This window comes from Saccopteryx leptura, chromosome 2, assembly GCF_036850995.1.
Source record: "Saccopteryx leptura isolate mSacLep1 chromosome 2, mSacLep1_pri_phased_curated, whole genome shotgun sequence".
Taxonomy (NCBI): Eukaryota; Metazoa; Chordata; class Mammalia; order Chiroptera; family Emballonuridae; genus Saccopteryx; species Saccopteryx leptura.
Genome location: NC_089504.1, coordinates 159008341 through 159031768, shown reverse-complemented (window position 1 = coordinate 159031768; position 23428 = coordinate 159008341). Strand labels below are relative to the sequence as shown.

Here is a 23428-nt window from a genome sequence, read left to right as displayed (position 1 = left end):
CATCTCAATATCTGATAGCAGTCAGCAATCCATTTCGGACGACGTGGAGGTCAGTACAACCTGATAGCAGCCCTCACCATGATGATTCTACCACCACTGAAGGAGTCCCTTTATCGAATGAAATGTGGATTCTCCCCTGCTCCTCATTCATGCCAGATCAAGACACGATGATTATCAGGCTGCAGACTGAACCACGACTCATCAGAGAAGAGGACAGTTGACCACTCATCATGGGTCCGATGACGATGCTCATCAGCCCACCTTCTATGGGTTCTACGGTGTTCAGCAGATAACGGAACGCATACCATTAGTCACCAGGCACCAGAAATGCAGTCCAAACAATGGAGCTGATTTTGTATGGTCTGGGAGCATGTCCATCGTCTAGTAGCAGCAAGAAAATGTCCCCGCAGCTCTGTTTCATTGCTGCACCTCTTCCCTTTTGCCAATAAGGTCAAGTAGTGGTCATCTCTTGTGGTTGTGGCAGATGGGCAACACTGACCTCGTCTTCTTTGTACTGTGCCAAGCTCTAGGAAGAGATTCTACAGTTGGCTAATCAGGTTTTGGGATGTTCCAAGAGCTGTTGCCATTGTCTTCTGTGTTTGACCAGCTTCAAGATGTCCTATGACTCTCCAGGCTCTGCATTTGGGTAAATTGTGTTGCAGGGCATTGCAAGGGCTGGGAAATTGCAGGATGTGCACTTTCAAGATCAGGGAATGTGCAGATACTCCAGTACTTTCAGCCTTTTGTATAGTGTATTTTCACCAATGAAATAAAACTTGGTTTTGCATCTCATTTGCATAATCAAACAACTTTCTTTGACTTGTCGTTTGCTTTTCTGATGTTCATCTTTAATAAAAAAATCAAATATTTTTATCACTTCATATTCATTTTTATATATGTCCTAATTTTTGTGAGCAGTATATATACTCTTATTGATGTCACACTGTTCAAGTTAATTTTCTAAATAAAATTTAAAATCAAACAAATTGCTACAGTGTAACAAAATGCTTTCATCTCTCACATCAGTACAGCATGTAATACTGTAACAGTATATATTACACAAAGATTTATTGGTTTGTTAAGATAGAAATAAAAATGTGTTTAATGTATAGAATACTGACATTCAACTCAAACAAAATGCATCACCTTACTAAAACTTCATCATTGAACACTGAGTAAAAAAAATTAAGAGTTCATTATCCTTTAAAATCAATAGCAGCCTGAAAAGGCGGTGGTGCGGTGGATTGAGTGTCAGATTAGATGCAGAGGACTCAGCTTTGAAACTCCGAGGTCACCAGCTTGAGCGTGGGCTGATCAGTTCAGCACGGGGCTGCTGGCTTGAGCATGGAATCAAGCCCCACGGTCGCTGGCTTGAACCCAAGGTCACTGGCTTAAAACAAAGGTCGCTGGCTTGAGCAAGAAATCACTCGCTCTGCTGTAGCCCCCTCCATCAAGGCACATATGGGAAATCAACGAACTACTACGGTGCCATAATGAACTACTACGGTGCCATAATGAAGAATTGATGCTTCTCATCCCTCTCCCTTCCTGCCTATCTGTCCCTACCTGTCCCTCTCTCTGTTTGTCACAAAATTAATTTATTAATTAAATTACGTTAAATACAAAATGAAAAAAACAGTAACATCTAGAATATTGGAGTCTTTTGCCAAACACGATTTTGCTTCCCAAAAAAGAAAAAAGAAAAGAAACCAAAAGATTTCTATTTTAATTACAAGTAATACAAAAGAAAACAGCAAGAATTAATTCAATGAAAGAAGCCAAACAGAGATTGTATGCTGTGAACAGAAAGCAAAATCCTCCAAGAAAAATTACTTTAAGAAATATTGTGATTCAGAATTACACAATTAAGCAGAATTTTGTATAATAAAACAATGACGGGAAATCACTATCACATAACAATTCTTTCTCAAACTATAAAATAAATGATGAAAAGGTAACAGATGACAAAAGAATAGAGTGGAATTTCCACATCTGTAACCACTAAATATCTTTACTGTCTGAGATTATCCAAAACAAATTTTCAAAAACAAAAAGAATAATACGGTCCTGGCCGGCTGTCTCAGTCGTAAAGTGTCAGACTGGCATGTGGAAGTCCTGGGTTCAATTCCCAGCCAGAGCACACAGGAGAAGCGCCCATCTGCTTATCCACCCTTCCTCCCCTCTCCTTTTTCTTTCTCTCTCTTTCTCTCGCTTTCCCTCTAGCAACCAAGGCTCCATTGGAGCAAAGTTGGCCAAGGGCACTGAGGATGGCTCCATGGCCTCTGCCTCAGGTGCTGGAATAGCTCAGATTGCAACGGAACAGAGGGATGCCCCAGATGGGCAGAGCATCACCCCCTGGGGGGCATTCCGGGTAGATCCCAGTCCAGTGCATGTAGGAGTCTGTCTTTCTGCCTCCTTGCTTCTCACTTCAGAAAAAAATTACAAAAAAAAGAACAAAGAACCTCATCAGTGGAAAAAGTATCTTTGTGTGTGCTGAACCAGTGGTAGTCAACCTGGTCCCTACCGCCCACTAGTGGGCATTCCAGCTTTCATGGTGGGCGGTAGCGGAGCAACCAAAGTATAAATAAAAAGATAGATTTCTATAGTAAGTTGTTTTATAAAGATTTATTCCGACAAACTTAGCAAAAATCTGACATAAAGCACTTGGTAAGTAATTATTATTATATGCTTTAACTTGCTGTAACTCTGCTTTATAAATTTTATAAAGTAAAGTTATTTCCCTACTTTATAAATCATCATTACTGTGGAACCGGTGGTTGGTTAGAAAATTTCACTATGAACAGAGATACAAAAGTGGGCGGTAGGTATAAAAAGGTTGACTACCCCTGTTAAACTAAAATTGAGCACTTAAAAGCTATTAAAGTAACATTTTCTAGAGTGACTTCTCAAAATTGCTACTGTCAAAAACAGAGCAGGGGCCCTGACCGGTTGGCTCAGCGGTAGAGCGTCGGCCTGGCGTGTGGGGGACCCGGGTTCGATTCCCGGCCAGGGCACATAGGAGAAGCGCCCATTTGTTTCTCCATCCCCCCCCCCTCCTTCCTCTCTGTCTCTCTCTTCCCCTCTGGCAGCCAAGGCTCCATTGGAGCAAAGAATGGCCCGGGTGCTGGGGATGGCTCCTTGGCCTCTGCCCCAAGCGCTAGAGTGGCTCTGGTCCGGAAGAGCAACGCCCGGAGGGCCAGAGCATCGCCCCCTGGTGGGCAGAGCTTCGCCCCTGGGGCTCTGTCTCTCCCGTTTTTGGCTTCAGAAAAATACAAAAAAAAAAAAAACAGAGCAGGAAGTTCGTTTACTGAAAGAAATGCATGTTAGAGGGTGTCATTATGTCTCTCCTGTGTGTTGCTAAAATTTTAACCTTAATTCTAAGGCTTAAATTCGTCACGGGCAACAGTAAAATAATGAAGTAACTTTCAAAGTGGACCAAAATTCTTGGTCTCAACAACCTCTGACAACTTAAAAAGTATCTGCCATTTTTATTAAAAAAAATTTTAGTCAATAATTTGAGCTTTTGATATTCAAGAACTTAACCAAAATTTCCTGTAAGTCTTAGTATCATTTTAACACTAGCCACTTCCATTAAGTGAAGCAGTATTTTACAAGCAGTATTTTATCCATTTTACTGCTTGTTTCCTTAACAGTACTTCGCAATTTGAAGTTAGGATAACATCTGTAGTCACATGGTTTAGAACTGGATCCATAATGAAGCTTATGCAGATGGACAGTTTTTCATGTTAAGAAAAAGGAATGATGAACATTTTCTTGGGTTAATACTTGACTAACCAAAGCCCAAATTTGCACTCATTATCTTATTCGGAAAGAAACCAATGCACCAAAACATATTTATCTTAGCTTTTTTAGATACAGATTTTAATGAGAAACATGCACACACTTATACTATAGTTTCAAATTAAATGTGCTTGGTCTCTATTAATTCATATAACAGCCTTTCAATTTCAAACTCCCCAAAGACTCAAAATTAAAATTTCAAAAAAGAACAGTGTTTTAAAACACACCTTAAAGTATCCGAAACAATTACCTGCTAATGTTCAACACTGATTATTAAGTAGTCATCAAAAATATATGTATTAAAATAAAGGCACAACAAATTTCAGAAATAATCCATTTTGCTAAGCTACACTATAGAAAATACAAGTATATCCTAGTTTTGAATAATACCCAAGTTATCAGTAAAAATGCTACTTTAAGTTATAAGGAACAAACTAAAATGACCAAAATTTTAATGAATTGTAAAATCTGGGCTAAGTCTAGTGTGTGTACATTTTTAAAATAAATAAGCTACCATATTTGTCATGGTAATAACTACAATGTTTTTATAAAAAACTGGTTAAAGTAGTAACTGTAATAAAAATTTGGGGTTACTTGCCTTGAAGTACCAATCCTGAAATTTTTTACAGCAATCCTCACTACAGAAATCTCTCACGACACCATCCAATTCTTTAGTTGCTCCCTTCTTACACAGTTGAGAGCAATAGTTGCAAGTAACACATCTCAATCCTAAACGCCTTGCAAAATCCTGTTTGTACAATAGTTTGCAGCCTGAAAAATAAAACATTTTAAATAGTAAAAAAATATATCAAGAGCTACTTTTTGGGGTGAGAAAGAACTTAATGGCAAACAGATCATTAGCTTTAAAAACTGTCTATAAATTCACATATAAAGTCCTCTTTTCTGATCAAAATTGTGAAAATTCTTGAGATCAATAATCTATAAAAATTCAAACAAAACATGGAATATTATATTGAACATGATGTGAGTTCAAATAATTAATACTGTAAGACATACAAATCTAGTAATATCTCAGAACTGTTTTATTGTCTCTTTTAATATAACCCTGCTTGGCCCTGGCTGGGTAGCTCAACTGGTCAGAGCATCTTCCATGGTTGGGTTCAATCCCCGGTCAGGGAACATGCAAGAATCAACCAACCAATGCATGTACAAACAAGCAGAAAAACAAATGGGTATTTCTCTCTTTCTCGAAAATCAATCAATAAGCAAAAAATTAAATATAACCTTACTTAAGTATTGTAAGTACACTACAAACTGGCATTTTAGTAAATGAAATAGCATAGAGTATAGACTGTTGAGAATGAAAGATGAGAATTATGACATTAACTTTCACTCAAAAAGCAAACCTAAGGCTATTAACTCAGCTAAGTGGGCATTTAGCTGCATTTTCTAGCCTTTATTATCTGCCACCTTATATGGACCTTTAGGGAAGTAAAAATGGTTTATTAACTTTTAGAGAGAAAGCATTTTGTTATTCCATTCCTTCAGTAAATACTATGCAAATGTATTATTTTAAGCTTTTTTCATATATTAATTATTCCCTATAATATCTCTATAAGGATAAAATAATCTTACATACTTTATTCATACTGTGCCACATAAAAATGACCTTCCACTCATCTACAAAATCCTACCCATCCTTTAACAAGGAGCTCAAGTTACACCTCCCCCACAAACTCTTGCCTCTTCACCTGGCTTTAAATGATCTTTCCTGCTGTGAATATGAACTGTAATTGTTTTATAAAATAATGTGCTTGGCAAATAATTATTTCTTTATCATTTATATGGCAATTCATATATGACTTCTGTTTCTTTGAACTATATTTACACATACGTTTTTAATATTTCACCTTTATTAGCTTTATTTTTCTAACTAGATTTTGATAGCAGTATCAGGTAGTATATGATTTATTATTTCTGACAGATTCCAGCAGAGAACTAGAAGCAGTCAGAGAAAGCAGAAAATACATTAAACAGAAAAAAAACACACATCCTTTTTTAAAAGTTTTTATTGCCGATTTAACGTGGTAAGTCTCACTGACTGAAAATTCTGTTTGCCCTGGCCAGTTGGCTCACTGGCAGAGCATCAGCCCAGCATGTGGATGTCCTGGGTTTGATTCCGGGTCAGGACACACGGAAGAGCCCATCTGTTTCTCCACCCTTCCCCCTCTCAATTTCCTCTCTCTCTCTTCCTCTACTGCAGCCATGGCTAGATTGGAGCGACCTGACCCTGGGTACAGACTATGGCTTCATGGCCTGTGCCTCAGGCGGTACTACAAAGTGGTCAATTACTGAGCAATGGAGCAATGCCCCAGATGGGCAGCATATCACCCCTTAGTGGGCTTGCTCAGTATCACTGGTATATATGTATATTAGCCATCAACACAAATACATTCAAATTTAAGAATTGCCTGACCTGTGGTGCCGACCTGGAACACTGAGGTAGCTGGTTCAAATCCAAGGACTTGTCCAGTCAGGGCACACACAGGAAACAACTGCTATGAGTAGATGCTTCCCATTTCTCCCCGCACTTTCTCAATATCCTTTTCTTTCTCTCTCTCTCTCCCCCCTCTTTCCAAAAATCAATATATAATATCTAAAAGGAATCACCAAGGACTGTGGCAGGTTGGTTCAGTGGATAGAGTGTCAGCCCGGCATATGGACATCCCAAGGTTCAATCCCCCGTCAGAGCACACAAGAAAAGCGACCATCTTCTTCTCTTCCCCTCTCCCCTTTTCTCCCTCTTCCTCTCCCATAGCCAGTGGCTTGACTGGTTTGAGAGTCAACCCCAGGCACTGAGGACAGCTTAGTTCCACCGAGCATGTCAACTTCATATGCTAATTTAGCTCAGCTGATTCAAGAATAGGTCCCAGACAGGGATTGTTGGGTGGATCCTGGCTAAGGCACAGAAGGGAGTTTGTTTCATTGTCTTTCCTCCTCTCATTAAAAAAAAAAAAAAGATTCACCAAGAATATCACTGCACAAAAGTTCAGCTATAAAAAGAGTTAAATTAATTCAGAATCAATCTTTTCAATAAAAACACCATGTCACTTTTCTTTATAACCTTGATCTTAACAATAAACGTAGTACCATTTCATTCCAGGTGAAATGTACCAAATAAACCTATAAAATTGGAATGCTTTGCTTTATAAGCAGTACCCTCTTACAAACTTTTATGTAAAGCATGTAACATTGAAAGAATTGATCTTTTGGTATTGTCATTCCCTACTGCTGTTGTTTTTTTTAAACAGTACAGAGGGCTTTTATTTTTTTACACTTATGCCATGACTTCATAGAGAATGGGTTCCAGCAGGTCAGGCGCCATTCCATTGGTTCTCATAAAGTGTGCTTCTCTGGGTGGAGCAGGCTGGTGCATCAGTTGAAACTAGGCAGCATTCTCTTAGGTTTCCTTCCTGTTCTGGTCATTTTCCTTCACATGTTTCAGATAGCTATCTTAGCTCTTTGAGTCCTTAATATGCTCAATATGAAAAATTAATTCTCTTAATAAGAATCTTGCCTTGGCCTGACATGTGGTAGTGCAGTGGATAAAGCATCAACCTGGAACACTGAGGTCGCTGGTTTGAAACCCTGGGCTTGCCTGGTCAATGCACATGAGAGTTGATGCTTACTGCTCCTCCACCACTTCTCTCTCTCTCTGTCTGTTTCTCCTCTCTAAAATGAATAAAAAAAATTTTTTTAAATGAAATCTTGCCTTAAACTTGTTGTTTGCAATGCCCACTACATGCTAGGTGACATAGACTCTTCTGGTTTTGCCAATGGTAACATCTGAACACTCCCCATTATCTTGATGTGTATAATATTATCTTTCTTGTAGATTCACATGTATGTGGCCAAAGGAACAGCTCCATGTTTTCTAAAAGGCCTAGAGAACATATAGGAGGTGCCTCTCCTCTTTCCCTTCGTGTTACTATCACTTTTGCAAATTACTGAAAGATGGCGGTTCCAGCCAGGATAAACCTCCAACCTTTTTCTTCCCCTAACTAGTAATACAAATTCATAGAAAAAGTGGATCCAGGAAAAGAAATAGCTGAAAAATATTAGATAAAGAAAGCAAATAGGAAAGCTGAAAGTTCAGTGTTTGGAACTAAAGAAAGAATAGAAAGTGAAAGCTGTTCTGGCCGGTTGGCTCAGTAGTAGAGCACAGCGTGTGGATGTCCTGGTTCAATTCCTGGTCAGAGCACACAGGAGAAGCGCCCATCTGTTTCTCTACCCCTCCTTCTCTTACTTCTCTCTATTTTCACCTCCCACAGCCATGGCTTGATTGGAGTAAGTTGGCACTGGCTGCTGAGGGTGGATCCATGGCCTACGCCTCAGGCACTAAGAAGAGCTCGGTTTCTGAACAAAAGAGCAACGCCCCAGATGGGCAGAGCATCGCCCCTAGTGGGCCTGCCTGGTGGATCCAGGTCGGGGCACATGCGGGAGTCTGCCTCCTCTCCTCTCATTGAATTAAAAAAATTAAAATAAAGTGAAAGCCAATTTTGAGCAAGAATATGATATTTGGGGAAAAGTAGTAACTATAAGAGCCTAAAACCTATACTGATAATCCTGGTTCCAATTTCTGGAGAACTGGAATGAGGAATAGAGTTCATTTTTATTCTACTGCCGGGCCCCAGAGCATAAGTGTGAGAGGAAAGAGAATTCTGGAATGCATTATAACAAAAACCAGTGTTTCTTTGGCATACCTAATTGAAAACCTGAGTATTTCCCCAATATAGGAATGCCACAGGTAATTTTCCTTTCTGCTATACTCAAACTCTGTAGGCCATACATTTAGCTGGACAGAAGAAATGGATCCAATGTAAAAGAATTCTAGTCCAGCCTGACCAGGTGGTGGCACAGTGGACAGTGTGTCAGACTGGGACGCAGAAGAACCAGGTTCTAGGCCCTGAGGTCGCCAGCTTGAGTGTGGGCTCATCTGGTTTGAGAAAGGCTCACCAGCTTGAGGCCAAGGTCGCTGGCTTGAGCAAGGGGTCACTCGTCCTGCTGTACCCCTGGTCAAGCTCATATGAGAAAGCAATCAATGAACAACTAAGTTGCTGCAACAGAAAATTGATGCTTCTCATCTCTCTCCCTTCCTGTCTATCTGTCCCTATCTATCCCTCTCTCTCTGACACACACACACACACACACACACACACACACACAGAATTCTAGTCCATGTGGAAAGTCATCTTTGAGGTCACAATTTGCATATTTAGAAATGACATGGTATGATAGCAATTCTATTTTCAAAACTTTCTTGAAATAGAAAACAGGTTACCAAACTTTTAGTAATAAAACATCTTAAAGTTCAGAAGTCTATTAAATATAACAATTAAACAGAAAAGCAAACTCAGTTTTTTATGTTCAGCTACACTAAAATTGTACAGCTCCTCTAAACATGTGTAGTTATATATCTGAAGATATTTTGGCAAAAAATTAGTATTAAATATTAGTAAGTTATGAACAACACTGTATATACACTTGCCTTCACTACAGAAGGGTCTCTTAATGCCAGAGAAATTTACTGTTTCGTGCAGAGTCTTCTCCTCTTGACAGTACTCGCAATATGTAACTATGCAATGCAGCTTCTTATAGTCGTCTGAGCAGGTTCTGCTGCAGAATTGATGTACTTTATTCTAAATGCACAATGGGAACCTTGGTAAGCAGAGGACAACCATCTCGAAAACAAGTTTAAGAAATAAAGCCACGTTTACAGAAACTAGGTTAAATCATTTACTTAATGTTACCTTCCTTGGGGATACAATTTTGATAAGACTACAGAAACCTAGTTTGTTTAACTAATTCGCTGCTATATTTACACACAGCTCCACAAAACTCAGTATCATTAACTACCCAAAAAATATAAAGAGTACAAGCATCACCAAAGCAAGTCAACAGGCTGGTGTTGCTAGCAGAATGGGAGAAATGGGAAGAAAACAATGGAATATAAAACATGGGTAAGATACAAAAATAAGAAAATTATGACATTAACATGTTCACTCAAAAATAAGGTATTCTTTGATAACTACAGTCAAATAGGTTCATTCTCATTCCTATTACAACTTAACAGTAACAGGTGAATTGTGGGTAAGATATGCGATTTGGAGCCATCACACATGAATACAGAGCAGGGTTAGTAATTATTTAATTATTTCTCCTCACCCCAAACCCATTAAGAGCCAGTGATATTTTTCAAATATGAAGGCAAACAGGAGCAAGTTAAAACGTCCAGGCCAGCAACATTTCTCCTCTGTTACCGTGGAGCATACAGACTAATATAAACCATCTAACACTAGTAAAGATACTTTAAGACCCAAATAAGAAAGTAAAAGAGTCTAGGACGTAACTCGAGTAGTAAAGCAATCATCCATCAGTGGAAAGGTGTCCCATCACGGACATGTAACTACAAAGGAAAATAAAACTGCAACTGTGTGAAGCAAGAAACCCCCCCCCCCCAAGTTCTCAATCACCAAAAAGGCAGAGCAGCTCTCATTCAGTTTGATGGTGTTTCCTAACTCCTTCCAATACTGCCCCTTTCCACATAAATAAAAGCAACACTTCAACAAGACTGCAAAAGCAGGGTGGTGCTAAAATGGAAAGGGTAGAAAGGATCTTGTTTTCATCTAGTCTTACCAAGACTCAGTTTATGCAGGACCTTCATGTGCTTGCTCATAAGCTCTTCTCTTCTTTCCCCACCATTCCTTTATCCTTTCTCATTGGACCTTCAACATTCTTTCTGCTGGGATCTAGAGTGTTTTAGTCACTAAATATCATCACTGGATGCCATCAAAAGTCTCAAAGAATGACTGGTTAAAATGTTCTTGAGACGCCCTGGCCGGTTGGCTCAACGGTAGAGCATCGGCCTAGCGTGCGGAGGACCCGGGTTTGATTCCCGGCCAGGGCACACAGGAGAAGCGCCCATTTGCTTCTCCACCCCTCCGCCGCGCTTTCCTCTCTGTCTCTCTCTTCCCCTCCCGCAGCCAAGGCTCCATTGGAGCAAAGATGGCCCGGGCGCTGGGGATGGCTCTGTGGCCTCTGCCTCAGGCGCTAGAGTGTCTCTGGTCGCAACATGGCGACACCCAGGATGGGCAGAGCATCGCCCCCTGGTGGGCAGAGCGTCGCCCCATGGTGGGCGTGCCGGGTGGATCCCGGTCGGGCGCATGCGGGAGTCTGTCTGACTGTCTATCCCTGTTTCCAGCTTCAGAAAAAAAAAAAAAAAAAAATGTTCTTGAGACTACACTAAACAAATATACTAGAAAATTTTCTAGGGACTAAAGTGTTAAAATAATGAAACTTCAGATTTCTAAAGTATTTTAAAAATTGTGTAATCTTGCCTGACCTGTGGTGGCACAGTCGATAAAACATCGACCTGGAATTCTGAGATCACCAGTTCAAATCCCCGGGCTTTCTGCGTCAAGGCACATATGAGAAGCAACTATAATGAGCTGTTATTTTCTGTCCCTCCTCCTACCCCAACCTTTCTCTCTCTCTCTCCTCTAAAATCAATAAATAAAAATAAAAATTTGCATAGTCTGGTTGTGGCTATCACCTTTCACCTAAGACTTGCCAACAGCCACTAGTAAGTTTTACCTCAGAACCCATCCATCTATTTACAGTAGTATACCTTGTACACCATTGTACAAACTACATGCCCTCAAAAAGGGTGAAAGAAAGACTAGCCAGACCCTGACCAGTTGGCTCAGACCAGTGCTAAGAGTGTCAGCCCAGCATGCGGCTGTTCCAGGTTCAATTCCCAGTCAAATCACACAGGAGAAGTGACTATCTGCTTCTCCACTCCTTCCCCTCCTGCAGCCATGGCTCAGTGGTTCCAGCAAGTTGGCACTGGACTCTAAGGATGGCTCAGGGTGCTGAGAATGGCTGTGCCCTCCACCTCAGGTGTTAAAAATAGCTAGTCTGCTGAGCAACAACCAGATGGGCAGAGCATCACCCTTAGGGAGCTTGTTGGGTGGATTCTGGTAGCAGGAGCATTCGGAGTTTCTCTGCCTCCAGAAGTGAGGGAGGGGAGGAAAGGGAAAGAAGGAGAGAGGGGAGGGAGGAAGACTAGCAAAGGTGAACACTGCTCAAGAAAGCAATGTTCAGCCAGGGCCACCTTGTCCATCCATCCATCCACTACTACTGCCCTCTTAATCAAAGAAAAATAATCAGAGTTTTTGCCAATGGCAGAAAAGATAAGGCAAAGTAAATTAATAAAGTGAAGGAAAAGGGATGAGAATGAAAACTAAATTTCTATTAGGATTCTTTTATTAAAACAATTATAAAATGTTAAATGACAACATAGTAAATGACTACCAAATTCTATTTCATAGGTAGAAGGCAATACAAGATATTAGAGTTCACAAAAAATATTTATAAGGACAGTTGTGGAGTGGAGTAAGAAGAAACAGGGGAGAGATGGGGAAAATACTATACAGATGCTCCGGTATTTAGCTACATACACTTCTATACACATAATATATAGTGAATATGACTTCAATAATTTGTTTTACATTAAAAAAAAGAAAACAAATCCCTTGTTGATGCCACTCCCAAATAAGTAAATAATTTAAATATGATAATGTATCATGTTTAATGACAGCATCTTTTCTTTTTCAATGGTACATAAAATCAGAAAAACTGATCCTTATCCATTAAGAAACAGATTCTCAGATGGAAACGCCATAGTTACATTACTAGACTTTCCTTAGCACTAGATAATATAACATAACAAAATATGACTTGCCTCCCATTCCAGGATTTCTGGCTTTGAACAGAAGGAATTTTTGCAATAGTTGCATTTCAACTGGATATCACTTGGAGCTATAAACTGCCCATTTGTAGATGACTGCATACTTAGAGCCTTAAACAAAACAAGAACAAAACATATTGAATCTGATATGGATTTTAGAATTTTTATTTCAGACAACTGTCAAATGTCGACAATGTCCAGAAAAGAAGATGTATTTTGTTTAAGTATTTCAACACATAAAATTAATTTCTGAATTTTGCCTTTAAAAAGTATACTTGCAGCTCTGGCAGATGGCACAGTGGATAGAGCGTCAGCCCAGGTTATGGACATTCTGAGTTGGATTCCTCGTCAGGGCACACAAAAGAAGTGACCAGCTACTTCTCCCCTCTTCCCCCTCCCGTCCCTCTTCCTCTCCTGCAGCCAGTGGCTCAATTGGTTCGAGTGTGGCCCTGGGTGCAAAGGATAACTCGGCTGGAGCACATCAGCCTCTAGAACTAAAAATAGCTTGGCACTTGAGCATCAGCACCAGATGGGGTTGCTGGGTGGATCCTAGTTTGGCCACATGTGGGAGCCTACCTCATTATCTCCTCTCCTCTCATCTCTAAAAAAAAAAAATACTTGTATCCTAAATACATTTCATCAAATTAAAATTCATTTTTAAAACAGGATTACTCATTTTAAAAATACATGAAAAAGGGAGAAATATCATAATCATGTTTTTTTTTCTCTTTAAGAAAATGTAAGCAATAGTAAGGTTGTTTAATCAACTTCTGAACTAGTAAATAAAGACTTAACCCTAGCCCCCTCTCTCTGATAGCTGAATTACCACTAATATGTCATCCTAGCTCTACTATTGCCATCATTGTCATTTCAAATACATCAATGCAAATGGCCTATGTTAACCTTGAAAGTTGATTAAGCAGACTGGTATTGATACCAGCAATTTATTTTGATTTTATTATAGTTAAAGTTAAAACCATTTACATTATAGAAAAAGATATAAACATATATGGGATTTAAAGGTTTTAATAAGTGATTATACATATTTATTTTTCATCCAGTAATCCATATTATATAAAATCTCCTGAATGTATGAAATAGTTATAAAGTATTTTTCAGTGTGGCAGTGGAGATAGAACAACCTTTGATATTCTTAAAACTTCTGCATTGTTCAACACACTTAAAATTTGTGGAAAAATAAAACATGCAGATTTAAGCCAGTAACTACAAAGTGAATAAAATTTTTAAATAGGCCCTGGTCAGTTGGCTCACTGGTAGAGAGGGTCAGCCCAGCGTATGGCTATCCTGGGTTTGATTCCCTGTCAGGGCACACAGGAGAAGAAACTATCTGCTCTGCTTTCACCCCTTCCCCCTTTCCTCTCTCCTTTCTCCTCCTGCAGCCCTGGCTCGATTGGTTTGAGCACATTGGCCCCAGGAGCTGAAGATGGCTAAGTGGAGTCTCCACCTCAGGTGCTAAGAATCGCTCCGATGTAAGCATGGCCCTAGAGATGGAGAGAGCATCAGCCCCACATAGAGTTCACTGGGTGAATCACAGTCGGGCTGCATGTGGGAGTCTGTCTCTCTATCTTCCCTACTCTTACTTGGAAAAGAGGAAGAAAAATTCTTTTAAATAAAAAAATATAAATAAATTTTTATATAAATTACTGTTACCCTTACTATTAAAAAACTTCATGTCCATTAAAATTATTTGTTCAAAACAAATGAAATACCATCCTATTATCTTACTTTCAATGGCAAATCATCTAATCAAGACATTTAATTCAAAATCTATGGTCTGCTTTAAAATAAAGAGAAAGGAAAAAATGCTGGTTTTCTATTTGCCAACTTTGTATTACTTTTATGCAGTCACATAGCAATGAGGCTACCTACACTACATGCTATTTGCATACATTCTTCAAAAGTCAGAATCTAAATTGTGTTTCTTTAAAAAAATATACAATGGACTATTATACAAATCATCTCATCAAGAATCATGGACAATACAAGTTTCAATTAAAGGAGAAAAGTAGTTAAAATATTTTCAATTCACATTTTAATTTACCCAACATCAAAAGGGAATAAAGCAGCATACCAAAGACACTGTCCTGTCCTTCACTCTTCTAATTACTCTTTATTCCTTAATTTCTACTTTGTGAAAAGCCAAGTTAGAGGCAGTATTTACCACTTTAACAGTATCAATGGCCACAATCTCAACTTTCAAAATGAAAGCTTAGCCTTGAATGTGGTTAATTACCCAAACTCAGCTGAGGAATAAACTACTAACAAAAACAACACTCACCAGACTAAACACAAAACCACAACTTAAATGCTAATAACTGTTAACTATCAACTATAACTAGTAACTACAACATATGTAAGAGACTTTTCATTTTAAACAAACACAAAACACACAGAACTGTTGTTCAAAGTTAACTCATGATTCATGGCTTTGTGCACTGAAATACCCTGAAATTTTCAAAGCAGGTAGTAAACTTACTTAGACCACTTAATTAGTGCTAAATCCCCTCTACATTATCCATCCTAGTGGTCAATGAGCTTAAGTTTGAACACCACCAGTAGTAATACAATCTTATGAGACTACTCATGCTAATTTTCAAAACCTATGCAATTGACCAAAATAAAAAATTCTTTACATTTACCAAAATGAAAAATGTCTCACTGAAACCGATCTTATATTAAATCAGGGCCTACAATAACAAGTCCAATCCCTTTTTTACCTGGAATATTTCTAATAAATGAAGAAAGCATTTATGCTTATCACTTCCAGGCTAACCATACCTACATTTTCATATAACAGAATTCCCCAATACGAGTCACATGATGTTATTAAAACTATCTACAAAAAAATACTGCACGTCATGCATTGAGCTAAATTTTAATTATTTTCCTTCAAAGTCTACGTCATAAACACAATTTAAAAAATTAGATCATCCATGGCAGGTAGAGAGCTGGGGGAAGCCATGTCTATTTGCCTCTAGAATCTCCACCCATCAATGTGACCCTCAACAAACTGAAATAATTAGCACATTAAATAAAGGTAAAGCATAGTATATTGTTTATTTTCTATGTTTACTTTATTGGAGTAGGGGTGATGCAAAATAAGTAACAAACCTGAAATTTAGCCACACAACTGGAATTGCAAAAGTTATAGAGTTTTCCATCAGGCATTGTGGCTTGATATTGAGGTAAAGAGTTTCGCTTACAAAAATGGCAAATAATTCCCAAACCTAGGAGAAAAAAGGTACATATCTGATTTCTTTATAAAGTTACAATTATTTTTTAAATATTAATTGACTACAAAAGTTTCTTAATAGAATCTTCTGTAGACTATTCTTTAATTTCCAAGATTATTTACATGTTAAAAAAAATTGTCATAAAAGAGTCTGCTATTATGTTAAAACACACAGACACATGAAACAATCTCAGTTTTAGATAATGTTTGGATGGGAAAAGTTTGAGTTAAGAAAACAAAGACACAGGCAGGACTTCAGCAATAATTTAAATATCAGAAGATATACAAAATGATCAAAACTATTAAGAAAGTTTTTGGTAATACAGTTTAGTGTGATAATAAAAATAAAATTATTTTTATTTTTATTAGTTAGAATAAGCATAAGAATAAAGAAGAGAAAGTAGTTAGGAAATTAGTCATGTTATTAAAATTTAACTTCCAAAGTCTCTGAAACTTACTTTGTGATTTTGCATATTTTGTCTTGTGACTGTTCATGCAAGCAGTAGAACAGTATGGCTCCATATATCCATTAGGACCTATACACTGAGTCATATCAAAAAACCTGCACTGGGTTCGGCAACCAGTACAAGTGGTCAGTTTTCCATATTTCTGAAATATGAAACATAAAAAAATAAGTAAGAAAACCACAATTTAACTGATAAAAATTTCTGTATTTTTCATTACACCTTTACTCTTTGCAAAAAATTCTATTAATCTCTAATCAGGGTTTGTGGGCCAAAAGTCTTCACCTGCATGCAAACTCTTAAATGCAATGGAGCTAAATCAAATTCAAATAAAAGTAATGATCTCTGCTAAGACTCCTTCAAAAATACATGGTTTTCTCTATTAATTTAAAAGAATCCCTAAATATAGGTAAGTAACAACTGAAAATTAAAGAAAGGCAAAAAGTTCTATGTTTACAATGACACACCCTTTTTTTTCATTTGATAGAAAAAAATTAAACTGACCTAAAAATGTAGGCCTTATTAACAAACAAAGTCCTTCTGAGAAATAATCTTAACATAATAAATACTTATGCTGTTGAGCTGCTGTTGTCTAAGAACCTCTGGAACATTTGAGAAAACTGATTTACCACCTATCTACTACATTTAGAACCTTACTGAATGACAATAAAATAAAACATTTTTTAAAATTTGTTAATAAGCAAACCTCATTCAAAATAATTTTTGGCTATTAACTAAAGTTAACAAGTACTCAATAGATAATGAAGTCAATACTCTGCCAACGATATTTGCCAACAGTGATTTAATTAAGAGAAATGAGATAAAATATACAAAGGTAAGACACAAGAGGTATACTTTTAAAACTAACTAAACTATATATATAGTCTTACAGAAGAACAATTTAAACAAAATGGTGTGTTTGTATTAAAACATTTACTTGATAATCACAATTAGACATCAAACACAAGAAAAAAGTCTTTTGGAGCCACTGTGATCTCTTCTGAGCAGTTACAAAACTGTCACAATCATTTAAATCAAATTACCACATATTAAATTACAAAATAACTGTATCCATCTTTCTAATTGATTGGAGATTATCTCACTTATCTGCACACCCAACAGCATCTAATACAATATGATGATATAAGACATCCAAATGTTCCATGAATGGATAAACAACAGATGTCAGGAAAGATGACAATCATACTAATAACAAAATGGGTACACTTCACAGATATTTTTTTAAAGCACCAAAGAATTTTATTTATTCATTTTTAAATATTTATTTTATTGACTGTAGAAAGAGAAAGGGAAACAGCAAGAGAGAAAGAACATCTGTTCCTTTATGTGTCGTGACCGGGGATTAAACCTGCAACCTCTGCACTTTGGTACGACACTTTTCCAACTGCCACCTCCCTGGACCAAATTGGATTACAACTTAAACTAAGAACAATCATCTTGAAAAACCAACTTTGGACTAAAAGGAATCTATAACCAAGGATCACTGAAGAAGCCACACCGAGACTGGTAAAAAGGGCGGAGATGTGGAAAGGGCTGCCCCACTCGCAGGAGTGAGCAGCAGTAATGGATCTGGAGGGACTCTCACTGTGGGGAGGTTCACCCTGAGAGGTGTAGGTCCTCAACCCCAGGCTCAGAGCCCCGCCTAGAGTCCCAGCCCTTAGAAGTGGTACCAACATTGCATTTGGAAATGAAAAGACCTCAGGTTACTGTCTGTGAGAAAGAAATGAAGCTCTCAGAGAAACAGGTTCTGTCTTAAAGGGCCAACACAAAAATCTCGTTGACAGCCACTTCACCAGGACTTCAGCCGAGGGAGGGCTGAGAGGACTAGAGTTGCAGGAGAAAAGTGTGAAGTCAGTGACCCAGGAGAGACATTGGTGGAAGGCCACAGAAACCCCTGTGCCGAGTCATTTCCAGTATTGCAGTCACCATCTTTCTTGAGTGAAGCAGTCCCCTCCCTGTGGCATCAGTTTGGGAAAAGCAACTGCCCCACCCTTGGGAATCTCTCCTACCCCACCCTATGGGGACTGGCATTCCTGACAAGCCAGGAAGCAGGGGAACATCAGTGACTCATTTTTCTGGCATTGAGGCTGGAGCTTTGCCCGGCAAGCTCCTGAGTCTGTGACTGGTGCTTGGGCCTCACAGGATATTCAGCAGACACTGTCCAGACTGTGGACACACCACATCTCTGGGTCTCAGAGGCCACATCCACCAGACTCCTGGGGACTACACCCTACTGAGGTCTGTGAAAAAAGTCAAGACAGGCTGACACCTGCTGCAAAGCCACACCCACTAACCTTTCAAATTCCTGAACTGCCCCAGGCTCTAGATTCTACCAAAGGTTTTTTTCAGTGGCCGAATCTAAAAAGCAAGAATCCAGCAGACAAAGGACGCAGGGGTCTCAGGGAACCTGGGCCTTTTGCTGGTCTTTCCGCAGGTCCAATGTGGCTAAAAGCCAGCCTAGGTGTGCAGCATGGTATTTCCAGGTGCACCTGAACCCAGCAGAAGCAGCCACAAACTCTGGATTCCTTGTAGATCCAAGGTTGCTGAGGGCCAGTCACAGGTAGTGTTGGAAAAACAAGTGTGTAACAAATATGTTAGGTTTGCTCACTTATATTTTGCCAGATAGGTGCATGAGCATAGGGCACTGCCATGTATGTATACTCTATGTAAGGCGGCAGATTCTTGCCTTCAGGGCCTAAGACTGCAAATTGCAGATTTTCTGCCTGCTTGAGAGGGGCTGTTGTAAACCACTGTTTGACAGGGAAGGGGTTTCCACCCACTCCACCCCCCAGTCTGTTTGGCTGGAGAGTCCAGAGAGAGAGGGAAGCAGTTTTTGCCTGCCTGTTTGCTTATCTGCCATTGTGAGACTGTAATAAAATGGAATGGTACATCATTTCCTGGCTACACAGTTCCTTTACCATCTGCCCAAATCCAATGTGAACCTACAGAGCCACGGCCAAAGCCAATGCTCATACATCTGGCACAGCCAGCAGAATTCAGATCAGACTGGTATGGAGCCACCAAACACCCTTGAGGGGTGGAGTAGAGGAGTGGTTGCTGCTCTTCAGTGTATGGATCAAGACAGTTATCCTTTTGGAGACTGTCGGCTATTTTTTTTTTTTTTTTTTCCCTGAAGCTGGAAACGGGGAGAGACAGACAGACTCCCGCATGCGCCCGACCGGGATCCACCTGGCACACCCACCAGGGGCGACGCTCTGCCCACCAGGGGGCGATGCTCTGCCCCTCCGGGGCGTCGCTCTGCCGCGACCAGAGCCACTCTAGCGCCTGGGGCAGAGGCCAAGGAGCCATCCCCAGCGCCCGGGCCATCTTTGCTCCAATGGAGCCTTGGCTGCGGGAGGGGAAGAGAGAGACAGAGAGGAAGGAAGGGGGGGGTGGAGAAGCAAATGGGCGCTTCTCCTATGTGCCCTGGCCGGGAATCGAACCTGGGTCCCCCGCACGCCAGGCCAATGCTCTACCTCTGAGCCAACCGGCCAGGGCCTCGGCTGGCTATTTTTTACAGCCTGCAGGAGGGAACCGAGAACTCTGTGCAAGAAGTTGCCCAAGGTCAAAAGCTCCACGAAGAGCTGCAGATCTGAGAACTGCAGGACAGCCTGCAGACTGAGAACCACTGACGGCATGAACTGGAGTGAGCGCTAGAGAAGGCAAATGACCGGGTTTGAGAGCTACAGTGTGAGATGCAAGCTGAGCACCAAGGGCGCCTGGAACTGGAGTAGCCTCTGGAGAAGGAGTTAAGGTCTACAAGTTTCAGTCTGCCCTGGAAGCTGAACGTTGGCACCGGCAGTTGTTGGAGAAACAACTGCGGGTTCAAGACATCAAGTTCTCGGCTTCAGGCTGAAAGCTGGCAGCTGCAACAGCCAAAATGGTCGCCGAAGAAGCAGCAGCATCCACACCAGTGGAGTGGCTCTGAGTCGGCAGGAGCAGGTGCTTCCAACTCCTCTTCTGAGGATGAGAAGGCTCGGGCTGAAGCTGCCATCCACAGACTCAGAGCTGGGCCGGTGGTCACCCAGAAGGAAAGAACCCAGGCAGAGCTGTTGGAGTTGGGGAAACAAGTCAGGAAGAAACCCACTGAGCTCCTATAGGGTTGCTGTGGTTGTGGGACCTAGGGGTGGATGGCGCCATGTTCTCCAGAACAGAGATGGAGAAATTGATGGCCATTACCATACACTCTTCCTTAAGATAGCATCTTCAGAACTTACATAAAAACAGGGGTGAGGGGAAAAGGGGAAGGACTGAGGCACCATATAAAACTGGAAATCTACTGGTCCCTCTCAAATGTGCAGCAGGTGTTGGCATTAGAAGATAATAGGTGCTTTGTTCTTTTGCAGTGGCAGCAGCAATAGATAAGAGAATTGTCAAGGCAGCACAGCACTTGAATGTGCTTGACTGCCAGGCCCTGTAAGCTTGCTAAGAGGTTTGGATGGGGTTTTGGTAACAGACAGAGAGCTTACGGAAAGGTGCTGAGGTCCATTAATAAAGAGTTGTATGGCTAGTTGTTTGTAATGGACATTTACCTTGGAGATTTTCACAGACAGCTGGGATGTCTATCGTGGGCTGATCATTTAGCAGTATAATGGACTCTTGGTCTGTGACAAGAGAGGGACACCGCCTCCCTTGTTAGATGGAGATGCCACTTTTAAACAGTAGGAAAGACACTGAAGGGAAGAGCCCAGTTCCAGTGGAGGCCCTCCTGCACCAGGAAGTTCCTCTCATACAGTTGCAGGGACACACCAGGACATTACAGTTTCTATTGACACAGCCCTGGACAATACAGGCCCTCCCACCTATCGTGGATTAAGGGGATAGAGATGGGACTCCAGTTAGCACCTTGGGCAGAGTGCTCAGGGAGACACTGTGAAGAGAACCTTTGTAATTATAGAAATTATATAGTATGCGCTGTCACTGTAGTCTGTTTATGTAATGTGCCTCACTCCTCCCAAAGGGAACATACATTGTGAAGCAAGCAACACTAAATGGGTGGACTGTTGGGTAAACAAGTGTGTTAGCCTTGCTCCCTTGTATTTTGCCTGTTTGGTGCATGAACAAGGGTCAGAACCATGTGTGTCTAGCCCTGTGATGGCAAATCTTTTTATAAAAACCGCCCACTTTTGCGGTGCTGGTCAACCTGGTCCCTCCCGCCCACTAGTAGGCGTTCCAGCTTTCATGGTGTGCCAATCCTGGTGCCATTTGGTTGCTCCGCTACCGCCCACCAGGTTGACCAGCACCGAAAAACTGGGCAGTTTTTATAAAAAGGTTCGCCATCATGCGTCTAGTCTATGTAAGGCTGCATGCATGTACTTGCACTCAAGGTGGAAGACTGCAAATCGGGGATTTCCTGCCTGCTTGGGAGGGGCCGTTTTTGCAACTGTTTGCTGGGGAATGGGTTTCCCCCCCAGCCTAATTTGCTGGAGAGCTCGGAAACAGAGACAGAAGCAGTTATGCACTGCCTGTTTACGCATCTGCATTGTGAGACTCTAATAAAACAGAATGGCACACCATTTTCTAGCTCCACAGTTTCTTTACCATCTGCCCATATCCAATGTGAACCTACCTGGCCACAGCCACTGGCCTTACAGGCAGTGTCCCCCACTGGTCTGCACCGGGTTCACTCCAGGAAGGCCCAAGGTCGGAACATCCAGAGGCCAGGTGCAGAGGGCATCAGTTCAGAACCTAACAAGCTTGGCTGGCGGCATGTCCTAGGGAAGGCTCATCCGACACTGAGCAGAGTTGAGGCAAGTCCCACTTTCGGTGATCATCACCCGCACAGAGGCTCATGTGCATTGGATAGGGTGGAGCTTCACAGTCAGCCAGCCTGGGTTCTGGATATCCTGCCCCGCTGGGCTAGATTCCACAGCGGAAGATAAAGATAGACTTGGAGTACAAATATTCCAAGTGTAGGTGCCCGCAAGTCTATTGTTGGGTTTGGCAGAGGATCTTAGCCACTTCCGGGGGGGGAGGGGCACAATCAGCCCCAGGGTAGTAATCACTCAGTATTCCTCCCTGAGACCAGGGGCTCACCACATGGAAGAACTTCTGCACAGGGAATAGTCAACCCCAGCTGATCTGAACCTGCTGTTCACCTCACTGGGGAGAAATAAAATTGGAGTATCCACCAGTGTCTGGGGGATTACGCTCTGGAGTAGGGGCCAGTTTCCCAGTACTGAGCTCCTGAATAAAAGACCCCTGAAGTAGGAGGTCCCATTAACATTGTATTTTGAAACTCAGCTGCCATAAACCACCAAACCTGCAACCCGTAGAGGGGTTGATGGGGTAAAGCCAGAATGAGTATACACTACAGTCTTTCTACAGAAGACAATATGGAATGAAAACGCAGCTGCAAAACAAGGTGGAGCAGCTAAAAAGTGGAGGAAAATCTAACAGAGTTTGAGGCCTTTATGGAGCTGTTGTCATCTCTAAATAGGAGGATGCTAATCCTTATACACACATGGGCTCCTCCCACACTACCCAGGCACAGAAAATGCTGAGAAAGCGAAAAGAGCAGTAGCTCCAGACAGGTGGCTCACAGAACAACACCTTACTTACAAACAACAATTTACAAATAACAGCTGACCGCAACCCAAGAAGAACCAAAACCAACACAACCAGTAGTGGGTGAAAGACCACACCAACGCTAGACTCAGCAAGCTACAAAAACAGCATGCCCAAAGGAAGAATCCAGTAGGCACCAGACACTGTGGAGAATAAATATTCCCAACGCACAAACATTGCACAGTATGTAGTATACGTGATCAAGGTTGACCCTTAGAACCAGTCAGCCTGAAGGGATAACCATACCAATGTAAGGACCAACTGCATTCAATACTCAACATACAACAAGAGGGAAAATAGTACCCTCAATAAGCATTCTTACAGCAAGGAAAACAGGTGGCCTGGACGTCAGTAATACTGAGCCCATACCCTTGATAAAGACACCACAACAAATTTCAGTCAGGGCAGAGCTATCTAATACACAGACAAAATGGGTAGACAAAGAATTATGACACAAATAAATCAATAAGAGAAGTTCCCAGAAAAAGAAGTTAAATGGAAATAACCAAACTATCATAAGCAGAGTTTAAAATATTGATTTTTAGGATACTC

General features: G+C 40.8%; 1 protein-coding gene across 6 annotated transcripts in view; it reads right to left on the bottom strand.

Moving 5' to 3' along the window:
• The window catches only part of ZMYM2 (zinc finger MYM-type containing 2), a 153286-nt gene that overhangs the window by 53959 nt on the left and 75899 nt on the right, over positions 1-23428 (bottom strand). For all 6 annotated transcript variants that reach the window (XM_066369129.1, XM_066369131.1, XM_066369130.1 and 3 more), the window contains 5 exons: positions 16283-16433; positions 15704-15819; positions 12566-12682; positions 9311-9461; positions 4400-4572 (listed from right to left, as the gene is read on the bottom strand). In XM_066369129.1, the coding sequence (XP_066225226.1) occupies positions 4400-4572; positions 9311-9461; positions 12566-12682; positions 15704-15819; positions 16283-16433 (708 nt within the window). The remainder of the gene's footprint in view (positions 1-4399; positions 4573-9310; positions 9462-12565; positions 12683-15703; positions 15820-16282; positions 16434-23428) is intronic.